The following is a 21,489-nucleotide window of genomic DNA, read 5'->3' as shown; positions in this document are numbered from 1 at the left end:
AATGCTCTCTGCAGGAATCTAATTAAATGCTTAAAGCCTATAGGCTCATTATCTCTGACGGATATGGGAAGCACGCTCAGCTCTCTTCCTGTTTACCTGCCATGGTGACAACTGCTTCCCATCCTCACTAATAATAAATAACAGCTGGCACTTTTCTGGCACAGTTCACTGGATCTCAAAGTATTTTAACATTAATTAAGCTTCACAATTCCCCTAAGACATTTTATTCTCATTTTACAGTTGAGGAACTGCGGTATAAGAAATGTTAAATGATAACCCAAGTTCACAAAGAACCGAGATGAGAAATTAGACCCCTGCCACAAGTTCTACCCATTAGGTCCTATCTCTAACTTTTCCTTTCTACTGGAGAGTAATCAAATTCAACACAGATAATGTCCCAAACATCTGGATAGCAGTAGCCATTTGTTTTAGTTCCTTTACCAGTGATTTGCTCTGGTCTTCCCCATGATCAGGTGTCTCTAACAGACTACCTGTAAGATGGTCTATTGGTTTTCTCCACTATGTTTCATTTTTTCCATTTGCATCATGAGGGCTCAAGTCTGGTTCCTGTAGCAAAAAGAAAAGGAGTACTTGTGGCACCTTAGAGACTAACCAATTTATTTGAGCATAAAATTGGTTAGTCTCTAAGGTGCCACAAGTACTCCTTTTCTTTTTGTGAATACAGACTAACACGGCTGCTACTCTGAAACCTGTTCCTGTAGCATGCTCTCAAATAGAAAGTGACCTCTCCTCCTTTCAGCTCTTGTCTATCACTTCTATATATGCTATTCCTATCTGAATTGCCATTTGACTTGTACATTTAATTCCAACAAGCTTCTTCAAACTTAAAGGTCAAGCTTCCTATGCATTATCAACTCAAACTCAACCTGCTGCTTAGCTCTGTGCCTGGCATTTGTGTAGACCAGAGATGGGCAAAACCCACTCTATAGCTATCATTAACCTCAATCTAGAGAATACAGATTCTAACAAACCATCTTCATCTGAACACCCATGTTGCACTGATTTGCAATGGGCTGCACCCCTTTCTAAGGATGTTAGTGACGGCTTTCTTTTACACAAATCAGCTGCAGTTTTGCTCCTAACAAGTTTCCAATGTGGCCTTCAGCTATGAAAAGTTTGGCTATCAATGGGATATAGATACTAAATACAAATTGTGGGTAGCAGCAGGATTTAAACAAAGGAAGATACCCTTTTTCATTCCACAATGAACTGCCTTCAGAATAAGCTGACTATATTTTAGAAATAAAAAAAACCAGAGACTTTTGTAGAAACATTCTGGGGCCATGAAAATAATCAAGGACTATAGTGTTTGTTTTGTAAAGTGTGCTGGTGTTTTTACTGCCAGCTTCTGACCCAATAGTTGCATAATTCTCCGAGGGGAGGATTTTTCATAGTAACTTAGTGTTCTAAGTGAGGCCTGGGTGTACACACTTCAAAATGTTGCCAGTATAACTATGTCAGCTGGGTATATGAAAAAAATCACAACCCTAAGTGACATAGCTATACTGGCAAACGCCCAAGTGTAGACATAGTGATACAGATAGCTCAGTTCAATCAGGGAACTGGCATAAGCTATATCAGCAAAAGAACTCCTGTTAGTATAAGCAACATCTCCACTAGGTGGGCTTGCCAGTATAGTTAGGCTGATATAATTATATTGGCAAACCCTTTGTAGTACAGACAAAGCCTGAGTTCATCACAAAACACTGATCAATTGACTAACATTCACTCCGAGCAAAAGAACTGCTTTGATACTGGACTTTTCTCTTCACTCCAAATACTGTTTATCACACTGAACTCTCATTCCACTGCACAGTGTTTCCTGGTGAACATACAATAAATTATACTCTGTACGGCAATACACTTTGAACAAAAAAAAATAGTTCTAAAAACCAAACATAACAAATACACAAGTGTTTTCACTTAAGTGAAAAACCAGGACGTTTCAGGTCTCCTGAAAGAAGCTTGTGGGACACCCTATGAAAAATCTAGTCTCTTTATGCAAAATCTTGAATTGATTTTCTGCATCTTTACCCTTATATTAAATATCTGTTCAGTGAATTATCCCTTAACTCCTTTTGTTAACCTGCAAAAAGATCCTTACAATTCTTCATATTCATGGAAGTTACTTGATGAAGTTATAATTAATAAAACTTACAATAAAGCTGTTTGTTACAACTACCAAGACTTACAGCAGGATCAGGGTGGATAGATAGGGACTAATCTACTTTATCTTGGTCCGTTTTAGTGGTTAGAAACATTAAAGCAGAAAATCCCAAGGCTCATGTTATGCAATTGCTAAAGCCTGTAAAAGACTCTTTAGGACCAAAACATGAACATTTGTTTTGTTGGATAGTACTACAATATTTTACTCAACTTTAATGCTATTTAGGATTTATAATATTAGTATTTCTTGAAGACACTCATATCAAACTGGTATTCACCGCAAAGCCGCTGCCCGTCCAGAACATTGCAAGCTCCTTACGCCGAAGAGCCACAGCAAAGCTAGTGATAAGAGTACAGGGCACCAAGTAGAGCAGAGCTGGCTGACCCATCTGCATCAATGCCAAGGCTACAAAGGTCACCAGAAGGCCAATGCCATATGCTAAAAGGAGATAAAAACAGCAAAAGAAAATAATTCAGATACAGTTCTGATCAAGAATGGCAGTACAATTATCTAGAAAAACTTTCTAATGATAGCTTCCTTTAGTTAGGAGTATGAACCTTCTTTTATAGTGTTTTGCAGACTTCCCTAAATACCACCATTCTGTGTCCAACATTCGTTCAGGATTACTCTTTGCTAAACATGGAAAGATTATCTGCTAGACCGGGGTGGGCAAACTATAGCTTGGGGGCTGCATCCGGTCCTTCAGATGTTTTAATCCAGCCCTCGAGCTCCCACTGAGAAGCGGGGTCAGGGGCTTGCCCCGCTCTGTGGCTCCCGGAAGTAGTGGCATGTCCCCCCTCTGGCTCCTACGTGTAGGGGTGGCCTGGAGGCTCCGCACACTGCCACTGCCCCCGCAGCTCCCATTGGCTGGAAACCGCAGCCAACAGGAGCTGCAGGGGTGGCGCCTGCAGACGGGGCAGAGCACAGAACTGCCTAGCCGCGCCTCCGCATAGGAGCTGGAGGGAGAACATGTAGCTGTTTCTGGGAGCTGCTTGAGGTAAACGCCATCCAGAGCCTATACCCCTGACTCCCTCTCACGCCCCAGCCCTGATCCTCCTCCCACTCTCCGAACCCCTCTGTCCCAGTTCAGAGGACCCTCCTGCACTCCCAACCCCTCATCCCCAGCCCCACCCGAGAGTCCACACCCCCAGCCAGAGCCCTTACCCCCTCCAACGCCGCAACCCCCAGTTTCGTGAGCATTCATGGCCTGCCATACAATTTCCATACCAAGATGTGGCCCTAGGGCCTAAAGGTTTTCTCACCCCTGTGCTAGACTATGAGACATTGTCTTTCAGTGAAACAGGACAAAAAGAAGAGTGATCCAATTGTGCAGTATTTGTGGTACAATTAACTCAGTATCTAGAGCAATTTTACAAAGGCAAAATAAACCAATGAAACATTTTATTAAATCACTTGAGTTTTAAAAAATAGCAAAAAAGGCCTTGTATTTAAACCATACAATATTTTAATGAAAACAAATAAATACTGCCTGACCACTATAACCAGCACTTCTTGTGATTTGGAAGTGCTTGGCTTTTCACTCACATTCTTGGGCATCATTGCAACATCATTAAACAAATACCTAGTTGCGTTTGTGATGGGGTATACCAGGCCCTTTGTGGCCCCCTGCTGGAGGCCCTGCGATCCTACTACATCCTGGTCTAGGAAAGGAACAGTGAAGATGGGTCCTCCAGGCCTGCCTACAGAGACCTCACAGAAACAGCCAGTCAGAGCTCAGCAGGCTCAGATAAAAGGAGCTGGAGGACCTTAGCAGGACAGTTCCTAGCTGAGAGCAGAGGGGCAAGGAAGGGTGCTCCTCTCTGGCCAAATGAGCTTGAGGGATCACCAGCGTTTGGTTCAGGCTGCATTTGCTTAAGCTGCGAGAGAGAGGAGCTGAGAACTTTAACCTGAGGTTAGGTAGGGACGATAAAGGGGCTATGTGGGAAGAGGCCCAGGGAAGTAGCAGCATCAAACAGAAGTGAGTGCATATGGCCTCTGTTTATAGAGTCCCTGGATTGGAACACAGCATAGTGGGCATGCCTGGATTCCCCCAACCAATCACCTGCTAAGTGATGAAAACCCCAAGAAGGGGACAAAGCTTGTTTGGAAGACTGAGGAAAGGACTGAATTTAAAGTGCCCAGAGCTGCTGAAGACCTTGGAGAGGGCAGATAGTTTTTGGACTTTTGCTACTCCAGAATGGCTTCGTTTTGACTGTGAGCGCCTGCTGAAGGGCCAAGGCACTGAAGACCCGCCAAGCGAGGTTCACAACCTACAGAGGGTGCAAGGAGTGGGAAAAGTTCTACAGCACCACACACAACAGTAGAAGGTGCTCAAGGGGTGAATGCCCCCCGTTACTACTCATTGAAACATTTATATATTTGCAGAAAATATTAATGAATACAAAAGACCTTTAAAAGCTTGCAAGGTGCAAGTTTGTGGGCTTATTTCTGGTGCAGGAAGATAAATAAAATATCCAGACAAAAAGCTTCAATCACTTGAAGTTAAGGTTATAAATGCTAATCTATAACTTAAAGCAGCCATGCAAAATTCTACCCATACGAGGCAAGTATTTTATTGTTGGGAGGCAATATATTGTTTATCCAGGTATTATGACAAAGGGTATGCAAGTAAATTCCATAGGTAGGCTAGTACATTTTATGTCAATTTTGCAAGGCTGATTTAAGACAATACCACAGCAAAATAATGTAGTTTTAGTCAAGAAATTCAAATTTAAAGATTACACTTAAACACCCCAAACCTGTGAATGGAAATGCAGAAGCAAGGTAGCTCAAATCATCTTAGGAGTCCCTTTGGAGCTAGCAACTGTTGTAGGAATCCCTATAGTAGTTTTTGCTAAAGCGTTTTGGAGCCTTCAACTGGAAATAGCTTAAGCCCTTGATGGCTTAAGAATTTCCTTTAGGGAGTCTGCAGAGTTGGGAGTCTGAACATAGGCTGCAGTCATCCTTAACTCCATCTAATAAGATTTGTAGATTTTACAAACTCCATATACTTCATATAGAATCATACAAATCTAGGGCTGGAAGGGACTTCGGGAAGTCATCAAGTCAAGCCCCCTGCTTTGTGGCAGGACCAAGCAGACCTAGGTCATCCCAGACAGGTGTCTGTCCAACTTGTTTTTAAAAGCTTCCAATGATGGGGACTCCACAATCTCCCTTGGAAGCCTCTTCCAGAACTTAACTATCCTTATAGTTAAAAAGTTTCCCCCAACATCTAACCTAAATTTCCTTTGCTGCAAATTAAGCCCATTACTTCATGTCCTACCTTCAGTGGAAATGGAGAACAATTGATCACTGTCCTCTTTAAAATAGCCCGTAACATATTGGAAGACTTATCATGTCCCCCCAGAGTCTTCTTTTCTCAACACTAAACAAGCCCAGTTTTTTAACCTTTCTTCACAGGTCAGGTTTTCTAAACCTTTTATAATTTTTGTTGCTCTCCTCTGGACTCTTTCCAATTTGTCCACAACTTTTCTAAATTGTGGTGCCCAGAACTAGACACAGTACTCCAACTGGGATCTCACCAGTGATGAGTACAGTGGGACAATTACCTCCTGTGTCTTATATATAACACTCCTGTTAATGCACCCCAGAATCAGATTAACCTTTTTTACAGCTGGATCACATTGATGACTGATATTCAGTTTGTGGTCCACTATAACCTCCAGATCCTTTTCAGCAGTACTACCACCTAGACAGTTATTCCCCATTTTGTAGTTGTTCACTTGATTTTTCCTTCCTAAGTGAAGTACTTTGCACTTGTCTTTACTGAATTTCATCATGCTGAATTCAGACCAATTCGCCAATTTGTCAAGATTTTGAATTTTAAAACTGTCCTCCAAAGTGCTTGCAACCCCTCCCAGCTCAGTGTAATCTGCAGATTTTATAAGCACTCTCTTTACTCCATTATCCAAGCCATTAATGAAACTATTGAACAGCACTGCACCCAGGACCAATCCCTGCAGGACCCCACTAGATGTGCCCTCCCAATTTGCCAGCAAACTATTAATAACTACTCTTTCAACCATTGTGCACCCACCTTATAGTAATTTCATGTAAAGAGTATGCTTATGAGAATGTCATGCGGAACTGTATCAAAATTATAAAATCAAGGTATATCACTACTGCTTCCCCCCATCCACTAGGTCAGTAATCTTATCAAAGAAGGAAATTAAGTTGGTTTGGCATGATTTGTTCTTGACAAATCTATGCTGACCATTCCTTATAACACCTATTATCCTCCAGATGCTTACAAACTGATTGTTTAATAATTTGCTCCAGTATCTTTCCAGGTGTTGAAGTCAGGCTGCCTGGTCTAGAATTCCACAATTCCTCCTTGGTCCCTTTTTAAAAGATAGATACGATGTTTGCCCATCTCCAGTCTTCTGGAACTTCTCCTGTCCTCCAGGAGTACTCAAAGTAATTGCTAACGGCTTCAAAACTGCTTCAGCTCATTCCTTAAGTACCACAGGATGAATTTCATCAGGCTCTGCTGACACAGAATCATAGGACTGGAAGGGACCTCGAGAGGTCATCTAATCCAGTCCCCTGCACTCATGGCAGGACTAAGTATTATCTAGACTATCCCTGACAGGTGTTTGTCCAACCTGCTCTTAAAAATCTCCAAGGATGGAGATTCTACAACCTCCCTAGGCAATTTATTCCAGTGCTTAACCACCCTGACAGTTACGAAGTTTTTCCTAATGTCCAACCTAAACCTCCCTTGCTGCAGTTTAAGTCCCTTGCTCCTTGTCCTATCCTCAGCGGTTAAGAACAATTTTTCTCCTTCCTTCTTGTAACCACCTTTTATGTACTTGAAAACTGTTATGTCTCCTCTCAGTCTTCTCTTTTCCAGACTAAACTAACCCAATTTTTTCTCTTCTCTGGACTTTCTCTAATTTGTTCACATCTGTCCTGAAATGTAGCGCCCAGAACTGGACAAATACTCCAGTTGATGCCTAATCAGCATGGTGTAGAGCGGAATAATTACTTTTTGTGTCTTGCTTACAACACTCCCGCTAATACATCCCAGAATGATGTATTTTTTGCAACAGTGTTACACTGTTGACTCATATTTAGCTTGTGGTCCACTATGACCCCCAAATCCTTTTCCGCAGTACTCCTTCCTAGGCAGTCATTTCCATTTTGTGTGTGTGCAACTGAGTGTTCCTTCCTAAGTGGAGTACTTTGCATTTGTCCTTATTGAATTTCATCCTACTGACTTCAGACCATTTCTCCAGTTTGTCCAAATCATTTTGAATTATAATCCTATCCTCCAAAGACATAAATATATCTAATTTATCTAAATATTGTTTAACTTGTTCTTTCCCTATTTTGGTTTGCATTCCTTCCCCTGATTGTTAATATTAATTTTGTTGAGTATCTGGTCATCATGAACCTTTTTAGTGAAAACTGAAGCAAAATAAGCATTACTCACCTCAGCTTTCTCAATGTCATCAGTTATTATTAGTGTTAGATGAAATAGATATTTAGGTCAGAAGGGACCATTATGTTCACCTAGTCTGACCTCCTGCACAATGCAGGCCACAGAATTTCACCCACCACTCCTGCAAAAAACCTCTCACCTATGTCTGTGCTATTGAAGTCCTCAAATTGTGGTTTAAAGACTTCAAGGAGCAGAGAATCCTCCAGCAAGTGACCCGTGCCCCATGCTACAGAGGAAGGCGAAAAACCTCCAGGGCCTCTTCCAATCTGCCCTGGAGGAAAATTCCTTCCCGACCCCAAATATGGCAATCAGCTAAACCCCGAGCATATGTGCAAGATTCATCAGCCAGATACTACAGAAAATTCTTTCCTGGGTAACTCAGATCCCACCCCATCTAATATCCCATCACAGGCCATTGGGCCTATTTACCATGAATATTTAATTACCAAAACCATGTTATCCCATCATACCATCTCCTCCATAAACTTATCGAGTTTAATCTTAAAGCCAGATAGATCTTTTGCCCCCACTGCTTCCCTTGGAAGGCTGTTCCAAAACTTCACTCCTCTGATGGTTAGAAACCTTCGTCTAATTTCTAGTCTAAATTTCCTGGTGGTCCTGGTGGAAATGTACTAAATAAAGCCAAAAGTCAACCAACCCAATAGCCTCCCAAAAGTTTCAGATATCACTACTTACATGCAGGGCAAAATAAAAAAATTAGCTTTGAGGCAAAGTTTTATCAAATCAGGAGGTGGCAAAATCATTCACAACCTTTCCTGAAAGTGAACCCCCTAATTTTTCAGACTATCATTTTAAAATGCCTTATCTGTTTATCTCAAATTTGAAGAAACTTTTTTCCCCTCCATTAGCAGAGAACCACAAAGGATAAGTTGCAGCTCACTGGGTTAGTCAATCAACTCAGCAGGTCTACACTACTGCTTAAGTCGATCTAACTTATGTCACTCGGGGTGTGAAAAAGACACCCCCCGAGAGATGCAAGTTACAGCGACTTAAGTGCTGTCCACACGGACATAGCTTCTGTCTCGCATGGAGGTGGTGTAATTCTGCTGACGGGAAAGTGCTTTCCTGTTGGCATAGAGTGTCTTTACAAGATGCGCTACAGCGCTGATGTAGAGCTTCTAGTGTAGACCTGCCCTCAGTGTTATCAAAAAAAATCAGACTTTAAAAAGAAAGCTAGTAGTATCTATGAAGACACTACCGTCTCTACAATTCAATTTAACTTAACTTAACAGAGGTCAATTACAGATTTTTTTGCAGACACAGTTTAAGACTGAAGTCAAGAGGACAAGCACTAAACTTGAATTCTCTCATGTAATAAATGCAATTTGAAAGGTTCACTAACAAGCAAATTACAATGATAACAAAGAATAAATGTATCCCAGGCATACATAAAACCACTGTAATTCAACCAAAGGGTTCTGATGAAGGTGTAAATCATAACAAAGAGCTTACTTTCTAGTTTGGACAGGCAAAGCAGCTCAGACATGCGTTATGCTAGGTGAGCTAGGTTCGAAGGTCCAACCTCAAACGTAGTACAGTTTTTATTTATTTATTTTAAACCGCTTCACTGCTTGATTGTTGAAAACAAGATAAGAGTTGAAAAGCAAGCTATGTAATATGAGAGCTCTGGCTTTGCTTTGCCCTAGCTGCTGTGTAGAAATACCAGGGTCATACATACCTATAGTGCAGGCTACAAAATAGACTCTGGAGGATTGCACCTGAATATCAAATCTATGGCAGTAGGCTACCAGTAAGCCTGGGGAAGTAAAGAAAAGTTAAGCAGTTTTTAAACACATACATACTAATTGTAAGATGCACAGAATGTAGTGCCCTATCTAGGTGCTTACAAGATGGCCCACCACCGTGCTAGATTTCCTGCCTAATAAGCTGTGCCCTACCATCCTGATATGATTCACAAGAGTGCACAACTCATAGAACAGAAGATATGCACTTCTACTATATTGGCTTACATTAACTATTGAATCAGAAACTTGACATCAGTAAGTAAACACCATTCCAGTAAACAGACAGTCCATATGCAATGTAAACAACTGCATACAAGCAGCATTAACAGTGACAGCAACCATAACTTGTGCCCTTTACATTCGTGTAGATTTCTATATTAGTGCATAGAGTGGTAATTTATGGCTTATATCTGTGTCCTTAAGGGTCAGTTCAAGATCTGGGCTATATTACCATACAGAGCAGCCCAAATTATTAACAACTCAAATTTTTTTCAGTCCAAAGTGAGTAGACTTGACAGCGTCTCCAATGAATAATCAAAATACTGAATAGCAGAGTTCATATTGTGCATATGAAATTTTCCTCATTAATGCTCATATCCATTGGACCAGCTTCTATTGGTGAAAGAGACAAGCTTTCGAGATTACACAGAGCTCTTCTTCAATAGGGTCCCGGGGTTCTCAAGTAGAGCTCTGTGCAAGCTCAAAACTTGTCTCTCTCACCAACAGAAGTTGGTCCAAAAAAAGATTATCTCCCCCACATACCTATTGTACTAATTTTCTTGAAACTCAGCTTACTACTTAGATCCCAGCAAGATCATTAGACAAGCCAGTTGTGACATTACTATCTTCTCTCACTGTTATCTGTGTGCAAAATTTCTTATAGGACTATACTAAACTTAAAAAAATGTATACATGATTCAAAAACGAGTGTATCAATTTTGGTGAAAGGGAAAAAAAAAAAAACCAACCCTACAATTTTGAATTAAGACCAGCATAAATTTCAGGCCAATGATACTTAAAGGCAACAAATGTAAAACTCTAAGAGGATTAAAAAAAAAAATACACAGTACACAGTTACCTTGTGGACCCTGTGAAACAAGACATTAAGGCTAAAAGTTAGCACAATTAAAAGATCAGATATTTATATGGTTAATAAAAACATTCAGTTTCATTAGATAGGATGCAAAATTTAAGAGTATAAATGCTCATGTTTCAGGACATAAGCCAACCACTGCCTGCATCCCTTTAAATTTCTTGACTTCCCTGCATGCACAAGTCTCATCATAACACCAAATTCATGTAGATTCTTCTCATTTAATTTATCTGTTAAGAAAAGTAAACAGAGTAGAGCCAAAGGAAAAATGGGTATGTTTATGAATCACCAGCTTGGGAGAGGTCAGGTCACATTTACCACTTGGAGCGGGAATTGAGGGAGATGGGAGATGTGTCAATAAGAACTTTTCCTTTTGCATCATATTGCTTAGGCAAACAATCAGAAATACCTGGAACTAAGATGTCTCCAAATCCTAGGAGGGAAAAAGGCCTATCACAAAGAGCCAATGGTGAAGAGTTCAGTCTTGGAACCTTCAGGACCATGGGGAGCTTGGAAATGAGAGAAGACATGTTTTATAAAGCAGAAAGGTTTCACCCATGTATTAACAGTACCAAATACATGTTCGTCTTGTCATACTGGTTATGCAGACTTTAAACAGATGAAACCTACATATATGAGTATGAGTATTATCTGGAGTGTTATTTTTCATTTTACTGAGCTCCCTTGAACAGGGTGGATTGATTAAAATCACTCGTTTTTAATCATTTAAATCAGCAAGCAGAAAATCTTGCTTTAATCACCGATTTTAATCCTGCTGAGCATTTGTATTTTGTAATTATTGGTTCTCAATGGTTCGTATAATTTGGTATTTTTTTGCTAACCAGGAGGATACATTGTATCTATATACATTTAAGAACTATATTGCTTACCATACATCTATTCAGATTCTTAAGTTTTACATTTATTATTATGCTAGAAAATGGTGAATAATGCACTTATTTACTAGATGATTTTTTTTAAAACTTGGAATTTGTGTCAAGCTGCATTTGTATGGAAATTGGAATTCAACTAAAAATCCAAAAAACCAAGCATTTTAAATAAGTTTTAACTAGTTAAATAAAACTACCTCAAATGTGCTGGATATATAAACTTACTTTTTTTCCCCTTAACAAAACATGTTTTGCATTTAAAACTAACTCTTTTATTAAACAAAGAAAGTATTATCTGTAGTAGTGAACTGAACTGATTGTTTCTGGTCACCATGTCCCTTCAAGATTTTAGAACTACTAGACCTCATTGTCTTACATCTTATTTTAATTCATAGATAGGAAAAAGAAAACAAGCTTTCCTACTTTTGCAACTCTCATTTGGTTTCTCAGCTTTGAATTAACTAGTTATTGAACTGAACTCGTCGAATAAACCAAAATGAGGAAACACTCTTCTGCACCCGTAAAGGAGACTATTCCTCCCAAAAGTTAGTTGAGAACTTCAACAAATGTTGATTCTAGGTGCTTAGCCAGTGACTTCCACCAGTTCAGTGGTTTGACTTTCTTAAAGTCTTTGGAAAAAAGCATGTACTGCTTGAAGATTTTTTTTTAAACTTAAATGATTTTTATTTAAATGTACTGTGTAAGTGATGAATAGCTTGCTCCACTCATTGCTCTGCACACCAGAAGCCCTTACTACACTGTGCTTTTTCATGTCATGGTAGTGCGCATATTGTTCTGACCACGGAAATGGAAGAAATACAGGTTTCAGAGTAGCAGCTGTGTTAGTCTGTATTCGCAAAAAGAAAAGGAGTACTTGTGGCACCATACCTCAGCAGACTTTAACAATATTAAATATTATTATATTTACATGGTTCTTTACAAATACAGCACATAAATTTCCCTGCACTGAAAACTTACAATTCAAGATGTGACGACATTGGCCCTACTGCAGAAAGTTACTCAAAATTCTACTTCTGAGAATGCTGTGGATTGCCATGGAGCTCTGCAGTGCTTTATATTTCCATGCCAAATGCTTTTGAAACTAGCGGCCCCAGAAGTGCCAGGCCATTTCAGCAGCTCTTTGTGGTCTGACCCTTTCAGAAGTTGAAAGCCTCAGAAGGTTAATAGCTAGTAGATACTCTCATATTTTCAAAATGCATACAGTACCTTTTCATGAGTGGCAGAGTCAGTCGGGCCCGCAGCCACCTCCACCATTATACTCTGCCCTGTCTAAAGAAAGAGGGGAAACTGTAAACCAGCACTTCAGTCAGCATGTCTGGATCATTTAAGAACACACACAGAAATATGCTGTTTGGTTACAGTCCATTCTGAACAGCAAGCACTGGAGACAAACTGTACATACCTTTGTTAAAAAAGGTGTGATGAATACGAAGAACACATCATACACAAAAAGAACCATCAGGAGCAAGGTGCAACCCTGGGGGAAAGATGAGAGCTTCAGTGGATATTTTATGTACTCTGTGCTAGCTAATGGAAATAAATTTACAGTTAGCAGTTCAAGAGTATTCAGTTTCCAAGATTTATTCAATATACCCATGTATTTCTCTGAATTCAACTCTGCACAGATATATCACATGGAAAGATCTTTCCCTGCACACAATGTGTAATTGTATTATCCTTCAGACACGACACTGAGGAAGAGAAGAATGAGGGGGGATTTGATAGCTGCTTTCAAGTACCTGAAAGGGGGTTCCAAAGAGGATGGATCTAGACAGTTCTCAGTGGTAGCAGATGACAGAACGAGGAGTACTGGTCTCAAGTTGCAGTGGGGGAGGTTTAGGATGGATATTAGGAAAAACTTTTTCACTAGGAGGGTGGTGAAACACTGGAATGCGTTACCTAGGGAGGTGGTGGAATCTCCTTCCTTCGAAGTTTTTAAGGTCAGGCTTGACAAAGTCCTGGCTGGGATGATTTAGTTGGGGATTGGTCCTGCTTTGAGCAGGGGGTTGGACTAGATGACCTCCTGAGGTCCCTTCCAACCCTGATATTCTATGATTCTATGACACTACACTTCCTCCCAGTAGAATTCCTGCCATGAAATACGCTTGCTCTATGAAGTCTAAATATGCTGCAATTTTGTTTTGTTAGGACTTGTGGGAAAGCTCTGGAGGACAGATTCCGCTAGACAGCAGTAACTATAACACTATTTTGGCCAATCCATGCTGGGCCTCTGACAGTAGTTTTGCACAAAGTCAAGTTGCCCATCTTCCTTGCCCAGTGAGAAAATCTGCTATGGCAGCTGCTTACAATAAGAGATGGAGGGGTCAGTCTGACCCAGAATGATCAGCTGGAGGACACAAACATTCCATTGAAAGGAAGAGGAAAGTCAAGATCTGGGATAGTACCCAATTCAGAGGCATGGAACCCATAAATACCAAAGCACATTCCACCCCCGCATTGCATGTTTGTTTATGTAGTCTAAAGAAAGAGAATGTTGCCAGGATACAAAAAGGTGCAACAGAACAGGGATATATCAGAGGGAATCTGCGTCATCAGAACAAACTCTTCCTAGACAAATGAAAGTTCTAATGATAAATTTTACAAAAACAAAAAGAATAGGTGGACCCTGGGGAAGAACATTCATGAAGGACTGCACTGTGAAACGATGGGTTTGCTTTTCTTTTCTCCTTGAGAAGCTCTTCTGAGTGTAACAGTGAGGCCTAAAGAACTATGCTGGGGGCTCTGGAAAGGCCATCCTGATCAGACATCAAGATTCAAGACATTTGTAGATGTCTGTCTAGAAGATAATCCAGCAATCTCAACAGGTATAAATCGGACTCCACTTCAGCACTTGGCCAGTCCAAGATCCAATATGAATACTCTGGCCCTTCAAGTGTCTTTTTGTCTCCATGAATCTGAATGCTATGGGAGAGCCTAAAGTGGAGCATTGCATCAATGGTGGAGAGGGCACAAGCACATTTCGTTTTAATCCCTTTGTCCTATTCCTGCATGGACACCCCTTTCCCAAAGTCTTACCTCACATTTATATGATAGTAGTTGGTACTTTCAGATAGGGGTTATTTTCTGTTAGAGGCCAGCTCTCTACGGAATGACAGGTTACCAACCTTGTGCAAGCCATTTGATTTCTTAAACTTCTTTGTCCACGTTTGCCCCAATCCACGCACAGCACCAGTTAAAACCAGAAATGTGTTTCCAAATCAACGTGTGTAATCAAAAACTGCCCTTTTATACACCATGTCTGAGCAGGTTCTTTATTTTGGCACTTGTACTGTTTCCGTACCTTGAATGTAGGTAGGCGGATTGTTTTCAACATGTAAAGGCAGAAGGCGATTCCCAGAGCATCTTGCAGAACCCATGCCCACCTAGAGAGACAAGAATGTTACTTTCCTGCAGGAGGCACAAAAAGAGCCAATCCAAATCAGGCTCTCTCAACCACATTAGGAATAGTCGCTTACCACCAGGTTGGGCAAAGAACACACGCTACATAGACACATTATTAGTGTTGTCTTTTTTCTCTCTTTTGAATTAACCTTTATAATAGGCTAAAAAACTGAGACAGATGTAAAATTTAGTACCTAGTGCCTTATCTGTTATGACAATAAAGAAAATTGTAGTAGACACGGTGCATTTTGTGCATGCCAATTAAGTCTATGAAAACCAATCAGCTTCTGTAGTTGTCTTGTACCCCACATACCCCTCCCCACTTTCTGTCAACGTCTAGAACCTGGACATCAAAACAGACTGAGAAAGACTATTAAAAATTCATTGCCAGTACACCATTTTTAATAACTGAGAGCTTTTCAATAACTGAAGTTAGTGTGTTTGTGAAAGATATTACTGTTTCCAGGGCTACTGAAATTATAATTTATATAGTGAGCTATTACATCATACTATGTATTTAAAATGAATTTCTGATGTCAAGTTGGGGTATTTCATGTACTTATATTGATACAATCTAGGAAAAAACTTTCATATTTCTGCGTGTATTTTAATCCAAATTCAATTTTACAAATTTACCTGCAGACCTATTATGGATTAGCAAGGAAGTAACAAACGGACATTGTTCATTTATTCTGGCAGATGCAAGTTAGCTTTATTTATTTGCAATAATACCAATAAATGTGCTTCAGTACTGAATTGTTAGGAACATGAGACCTCATCACAACAATCTGCTATTTGCTGAGAAGTAGGGAGAGATCATAGGGTGTTTGTGGCGGGACTTAATGTGGTCTGTCAATTAGCTAAGTAACACTTTTTGAGGTTCAGCTGTATTTACTAACCGGGATAATTTAAAATGAACTGCTCTAAAGTTTGCCACTATTAAAAAGAACAGGAACTGTTATCTACCACAATCTCTACTTAGGTAAGTTACACTGGGCCTTATCTAAGCTCCTCTGCATGCTCTAAAAGCTTATATTCTTACAGAGGGCCAAATATTTTCATTTTATCTGATCATATCTGTTCAGTTAATGTTCCAATTTTCTAGGTAGCCAAGAACAATTTTACTTTGGGAAAAAAAAAACAACCAAAAAACCAACCCAAGCCCAGAAGTCTACATAGCAATGAAACAGACCTGCAGCCCAAGCCTGGCGAACCCTAGTTGGTTGGCACAGGCCATTTGTAGATGTCTAGTTGCTGTGTAGAGATACCCATAGAGGTCTGCAGTGCTTTAACTCAGTGGCTCTCAATCTTTCCATACTACTGTACCCCTTTCAGGAGTCTGATTTGTCTTGTGTACCCCAAGTTTCACCTCACTTAAAAGCTACTTGCTTACAAAATCAGACATAAAAATACAAAAATGTTACAGCACACAGTTAGAACATAACATAAGAACGGCCATACTGGGTCAGGTCAAAGGTCCATCTAGCCCAGGATCCTGTCTTCCAACAGTGGCCAATGCCAGGTGCTTCAGAGGGAATGAACAGAACAGGTAATAATCAAATGATCCATCCCCTGTTGCCCATTCCCAGCTTCTGGCAAACAGAGGCTAGGAACACCATCCCTGCCCACCTTGACTAGTACATCCCCCTCACTACCTATACAAACTAACTAACAATTTATTTTTTTAATCCCGTTCCTATCCCACCCTGCAGTAACCACTCCCACCCATTCCGGCATTGTTTCTTGCATTTTTATGCTGTTTCCACCTGCAAAAACCTTAGATCCCGCAAATCCAGCAAGAGAGAGATTCCTCCATGCTGCTTAAAAACAAAACCAAACCTCAACAGTCAGTTTACATATATATATATATATAAAAAAATGGAATTCAGACAATTTTTACTGTAAACTGGCAAGAGATTTGGTATTTTCACACAAATTACAACAGTTTGGGTGTTTTTGCCCATCCAAATCCACCCGCAAAAAAGTACATTTTACTTGCTCCCACTATTATGGTAGCAGGTCCTGTGGGACCCATGGGATCCCAGTCCCACTGCAGAGTTCTAACATACAGATACTGCTGGCCAAAAGACTCTGAACTTGAGTGCATGAGGTACATGTGCACGGACACGAACTCAAAGGATAATTAGTAGTTAAGTGATCTATACCAAATGAGTAATTCAGGTTTCAGAGTAGCAGCCGTGTTAGTCTGTATTCGCAAAAAGAAAAGGAGTACTTGTGGCACCTTAGAGACTAACCAATTTATTTGAGCATAAGCTTGAAGTGAGCTACAGGTCACTTCATTGGACGCATTCAGTGGAAAATACAGTGAGGAGATTTATATACACACAGAACATGAAAAAATGGGTGTTATCATACACACTGTAAGGAGAGTGATCACTTAAGATGAGCTATTACCAGCAGGAGTAATGGTTTTAACAACAGCCCAGATGAACCATTCCAAACAAACACCTGGAGCCACATACCCAAATCATGGGCCAGTCCTATATCCCTGTCCAGCATGAGACTGGACGGGGAGGATTCCACCCAGCAGTGGAACTCATGGCCTAATTTCCATTCCCATTCTGGAAGGCTGAGGCCCTGCGAAGTGCAAGACCACCCAGGACCCCAGTGCCAGCACAATGTGCTGTGCCTATGAAAACCTGGGCTTGGTAGCAGGTACAGCTTTATGAACCATGGGTCAGTGGGCTCAGAGTACAGTGCAGGGATGAAGTACTCAGTTCCTGGAAGATGTGGTTGACAATTTCTAGCTGCCTAAATTCTGCAGCCCCTCCTCCCTTCCTGAACTCAGGAGCAGTACAACTCAGGCTTTTGAGCGGGTCTGTTAACTTGTTCTCTTGGACAACACAAAGTATTCAGTATTACAGTGACTCATTGGACTTACTGATCTTCATTTCTGAAGACTCCCCAGACCACACTAATAGAGATACAAAACACAGCCAGAAGCAACATCCGGACCTGCGGACGCTTGTGAAAATATGGCAAGTTGTTGTCAGGGATTCTGAAAGTGGAAAACATACCATGTAAACATTAACAGACAAAGGGAATATCAAGGGCACTTTAGGTAAAGCTTTGAACACCATAGAGGCATACTGGAAAACAACCACTCAGACTTGCTCCTGATTTTTGGCACAATTACCCTTTTTCAGTTTAACATTTTAAATTATGCAGCAACAATCCAAATCTAACTCCGACCTAACACCCAAGGGAAGCATCCAATACTCTAAGACTTCATGAAACACATTTTTGACTTTAAAAAGTATGCAAATGGTCAAATACCTGCACTTCCCCAATGGGAATCTTCTTACAAAGGGAGACAGACAACTGTAGAGACCAATGGAGGCAGCCAGGCAGAAAATCCCTATAATAACATAGACTGAAAGAGTAAAATTAATAAGTGATGGTAGGATACCAGACACTGTCCCTCACAGCTCAACCATGTGGCTCTCCATATCCCCAAACTGGAGAAAAGAAAACCATATTAAAAAGTGTATTAAAAGCCATCATTGCTATCTAGTGGGATTATTCAGGTAAATGAAAAGTTACTTGTTCATGCAAGACAACAGCCAGTGGCAAGACAGGGAAGAGGTTGTTTACAGTTTTATAGATAGAAGGTTAAACTCCCAAGGGGATTCTGAAGTATTACTGTTTGCACCTGAGGTCTCTTACTACTTAAATATTGTTGAATTCTATCTAGCTCATCCTCTATTAGTTGCCCATTTGCTCTTATGCAATAGACTTTGTTGCATGCAGTTATTAATAGATAACAAGTTGTATCTTGCAAATATTTAGCAGTTTGCCTTTAAATTACACCAAAAAATGGACAGCTATTTACCACTTTACTGGTCACATACTCATCTGGTCACTATGTGGGTTTTAGAGTAACAGCCGTGTTAGTCTGTATTCGCAAAAAGAAAAGGAGTACTTGTGGCACCTTAGAGACTAACCAATTTATTTGAGCATAAGCTTTCGTGAGCTACAGCTCACTTCATCGGATGCATACTGTGGAAAGTTTAGAAGATCTTATTATATACACACAAAGCATGAAAAAATACCTCCTCCCACCCCACTCTCCTGCTGGTAATAGCTTATCTAAAGTGATCACTCTCCTTACAATGTGTATGATAATCAAGTTGGGCCATTTCCAACCTGCTGGAAATGGCCCAACTTGATTATCATACACATTGTAAGGAGAGTGATCACTTTAGATAAGCTATTACCAGCAGGAGAGTGGGGTGGGAGGAGGTATTTTTTCATGCTTTGTGTGTATATAATAAGATCTTCTAAACTTTCCACAGTATGCATCCGATGAAGTGAGCTGTAGCTCACGAAAGCTTATGCTCAAATAAATTGGTTAGTCTCTAAGGTGCCACAAGTACTCCTTTTCTTTATGTGGGTTTTGTTAATCAGTTTTATTAATATGTTGATATAACAGGATTTTCTTCTTCCATTCCTTACATAAAGATGGGGCATAAAAACATGTTGCTCTACAAAGCCTTTAATGGTTATTAGCTGGAGCTCATTTCAGTGAATTAAACTTTCAAGCTACATTTCCAGGTCCCTTTCTGAAGTGACCATATAATTTAACAGTAACCTACTAAATTACACGATAAGTGTATAAAATCTGATGCTGCTTTCCATGTTTTAACAACATTAAAATGACTAAGAAATCAGTTTATACATTTCAATTACACAGACTTCTCCAGACAAGACCAAGAGCATGGGGCACTGAGTTCCACATCTAAGTGGGGATTCATAGATTTTAAGGCCAAAAAGGACCATTATAATCATCTAGTCTGAATGCTTCCATAACACCAGCAATACCTGCATCAAGCCTAGAACTTGTGGTCAAGCAAAAGCAGAAAGTTTGGAACCTTGATTAAAAACTTCAAGCAATGGGGAATCCACCATGTCCCTATCTAAATTGTCCCGATTACCATGTTTAAAAATCATGCCTCGTTTCTTTCCTAAATCTATTTAGCTTCAGCTTCCAGACACTGGATCTTGTTCTGCTTTTGTCTGCTACATTAAAGAGCTCTCTATTATCAGAAATCTTGTCCCCTGGTAGGTATTTATAGACTGTGATCAAATCAGCTCTTAAGCCTCTCTTTGATAAGCTAAATAAATAGAGCTTCTTAAGTCTTTAATTGAGGATGGGTAATATGGCTTCTTAAATTTAATCTCTAGAATACTAGTAGATCAGACCTGGGCACATGATGACCCTTGGAAAGCTTGCATTGACAAGGAGAATGTGTAAGCACTCTAGTGGTTCTTTCTCCATCTCAGTTTCTATGATTATTATGAAAGAAGGAAGTTCCAGTCCTTAAGATATGATCTCAGGGAAGAGCCAGTCACCTCTCACTGAGGTGCTAGAAGTACACCCAAGGGAATTCTACACTAAAAAATTAAAAATTCTGTACCAAAAAAATTAAAAGTTCTGTGCACAATATTTTAAAACTATGCACATTTTATTTGTTAAATAAATAAATAAATGTGGATCTCCAGCATGGTAATGGGGAGCATAGGCCACTGGCTGCAGAGAGGTGGGAGATCACCCTGCAGCCCTCCTTCCTTCCCACCCAAGACATGAACTTGGCGGTGAGGCTGCATCTGACCCTGACACAGTGCAAGGGCCGGGCCTACCCCAGAAACACCCTGGGGTCCTGCCCCTCTGTGTCATGTGTTGGCAGGTTGGCTCAGCCCGGCAGGATCCAAGTGTGGAGGGACTTAGTGTGGGGGATCCAGGTTTGTGTTGAGAGGGTTCTGTGTGGGGCAGTCTGGGTGGGGCGTCTCAGTAGGGGTCTGGGTGTCGATCTGGATGCACAGGGGCTCTTTGCAGGGTTCCAGATGCAGAAGCAATGGGACTCTGTAGGGGGTCCAGGTGAAGATAGTTGGGGCTCAGTGGGGGGGGGGTCCTGCTGTGAGGGGATGGGGCTCAGCAGGGTGTGGGGGGGTCTGGGTGTGGAGGGCTCAGCAGTGGGGTTCCATGTGCTGGGGGAGTGGGGCTTGGGTGCAACTGGTTGGGGCTCAGTGGGGTGGGGGGCTCATTCAGGTGGTCCAGGTAGAGGAGGGGGGGCTCAGCTGGGGGGTGGTGTGGGTGCAGGGGTGGGGCTCAGCCCAGAGTTTGGGTGCAGGGGGGCTCCAAATGCAGGGGGTGAGGCTCAGTGGGACTGGGGTTTGAGTGCAGGGGCTGGGGCTTGGCAAGTGACTGGGACTTGGCAAGGGGGGTCTGGGTGCAGGAGGGCTCCACATTCAGGGGTGAGGCTTGGTGGGGTGAGGGTTCAGGTGCAGTTGGGGGTCTGGGTGTGGGGATGAGGCTTGGTGAGGGGGTCTGAGTGTGGGGGAGTCCGGATGCACAGGCGTTGGACAGATGGGGGAGCAGCTCTCCATACAGTGACCCCTCTCCCCGCAACTGAGAAGCGATGGGGGGCAGGAAGCGGGTGTGTGTGTGGAGCTTCCTGCAGCTGGGGGTGGTTTCTGGAGGTGGGTCTGACCTAGCCGTAGCCCTAGCCCTTCCTGCAGGAGAAGAGGAAGTTCCATCCTCCCCTGCCCCCAGCCCAGCTGGGACTAGCAGCTGAGTCCAGTGCAGGATAGGAACTACCAGCTGGGGTGGCCCCAGCCTCCCACCCCGGGTGATTTACCTCTCT

The 21,489-nt window shown here is 41.4% G+C and overlaps 1 protein-coding gene across 5 annotated transcripts in view; it reads right to left on the bottom strand.

Moving 5' to 3' along the window:
* The window catches only part of SPPL2B (signal peptide peptidase like 2B), a 94,144-nt gene that overhangs the window by 16,196 nt on the left and 56,459 nt on the right, over window positions 1–21,489 (bottom strand). For all 5 annotated transcript variants that reach the window (XR_012636293.1, XR_012636296.1, XR_012636294.1 and 2 more), the window contains exons 7-14: window positions 18,122–18,218; window positions 17,727–17,843; window positions 14,724–14,805; window positions 12,825–12,899; window positions 12,629–12,691; window positions 10,921–11,020; window positions 9,352–9,429; window positions 2,466–2,626 (exon numbers count right to left, since the gene is read on the bottom strand). Coding sequence is in view for 1 of the 5 variants with exons in the window: in XM_074939590.1 (XP_074795691.1) it covers window positions 2,466–2,626; window positions 9,352–9,429; window positions 10,921–11,020; window positions 12,629–12,691; window positions 12,825–12,899; window positions 14,724–14,805; window positions 17,727–17,843; window positions 18,122–18,218 (773 nt within the window). In the remaining 4 variants the exon portion in view is untranslated. The remainder of the gene's footprint in view (window positions 1–2,465; window positions 2,627–9,351; window positions 9,430–10,920; window positions 11,021–12,628; window positions 12,692–12,824; window positions 12,900–14,723; window positions 14,806–17,726; window positions 17,844–18,121; window positions 18,219–21,489) is intronic.

This window comes from Natator depressus, chromosome 25 (assembly GCF_965152275.1).
Source record: "Natator depressus isolate rNatDep1 chromosome 25, rNatDep2.hap1, whole genome shotgun sequence".
Lineage (NCBI taxonomy): Eukaryota > Metazoa > Chordata > Testudines > Cheloniidae > Natator > Natator depressus.
The sequence above is the reverse complement of the archived record's forward strand: the minus strand, read 5'-3'. Positions and strand labels throughout refer to the sequence as shown.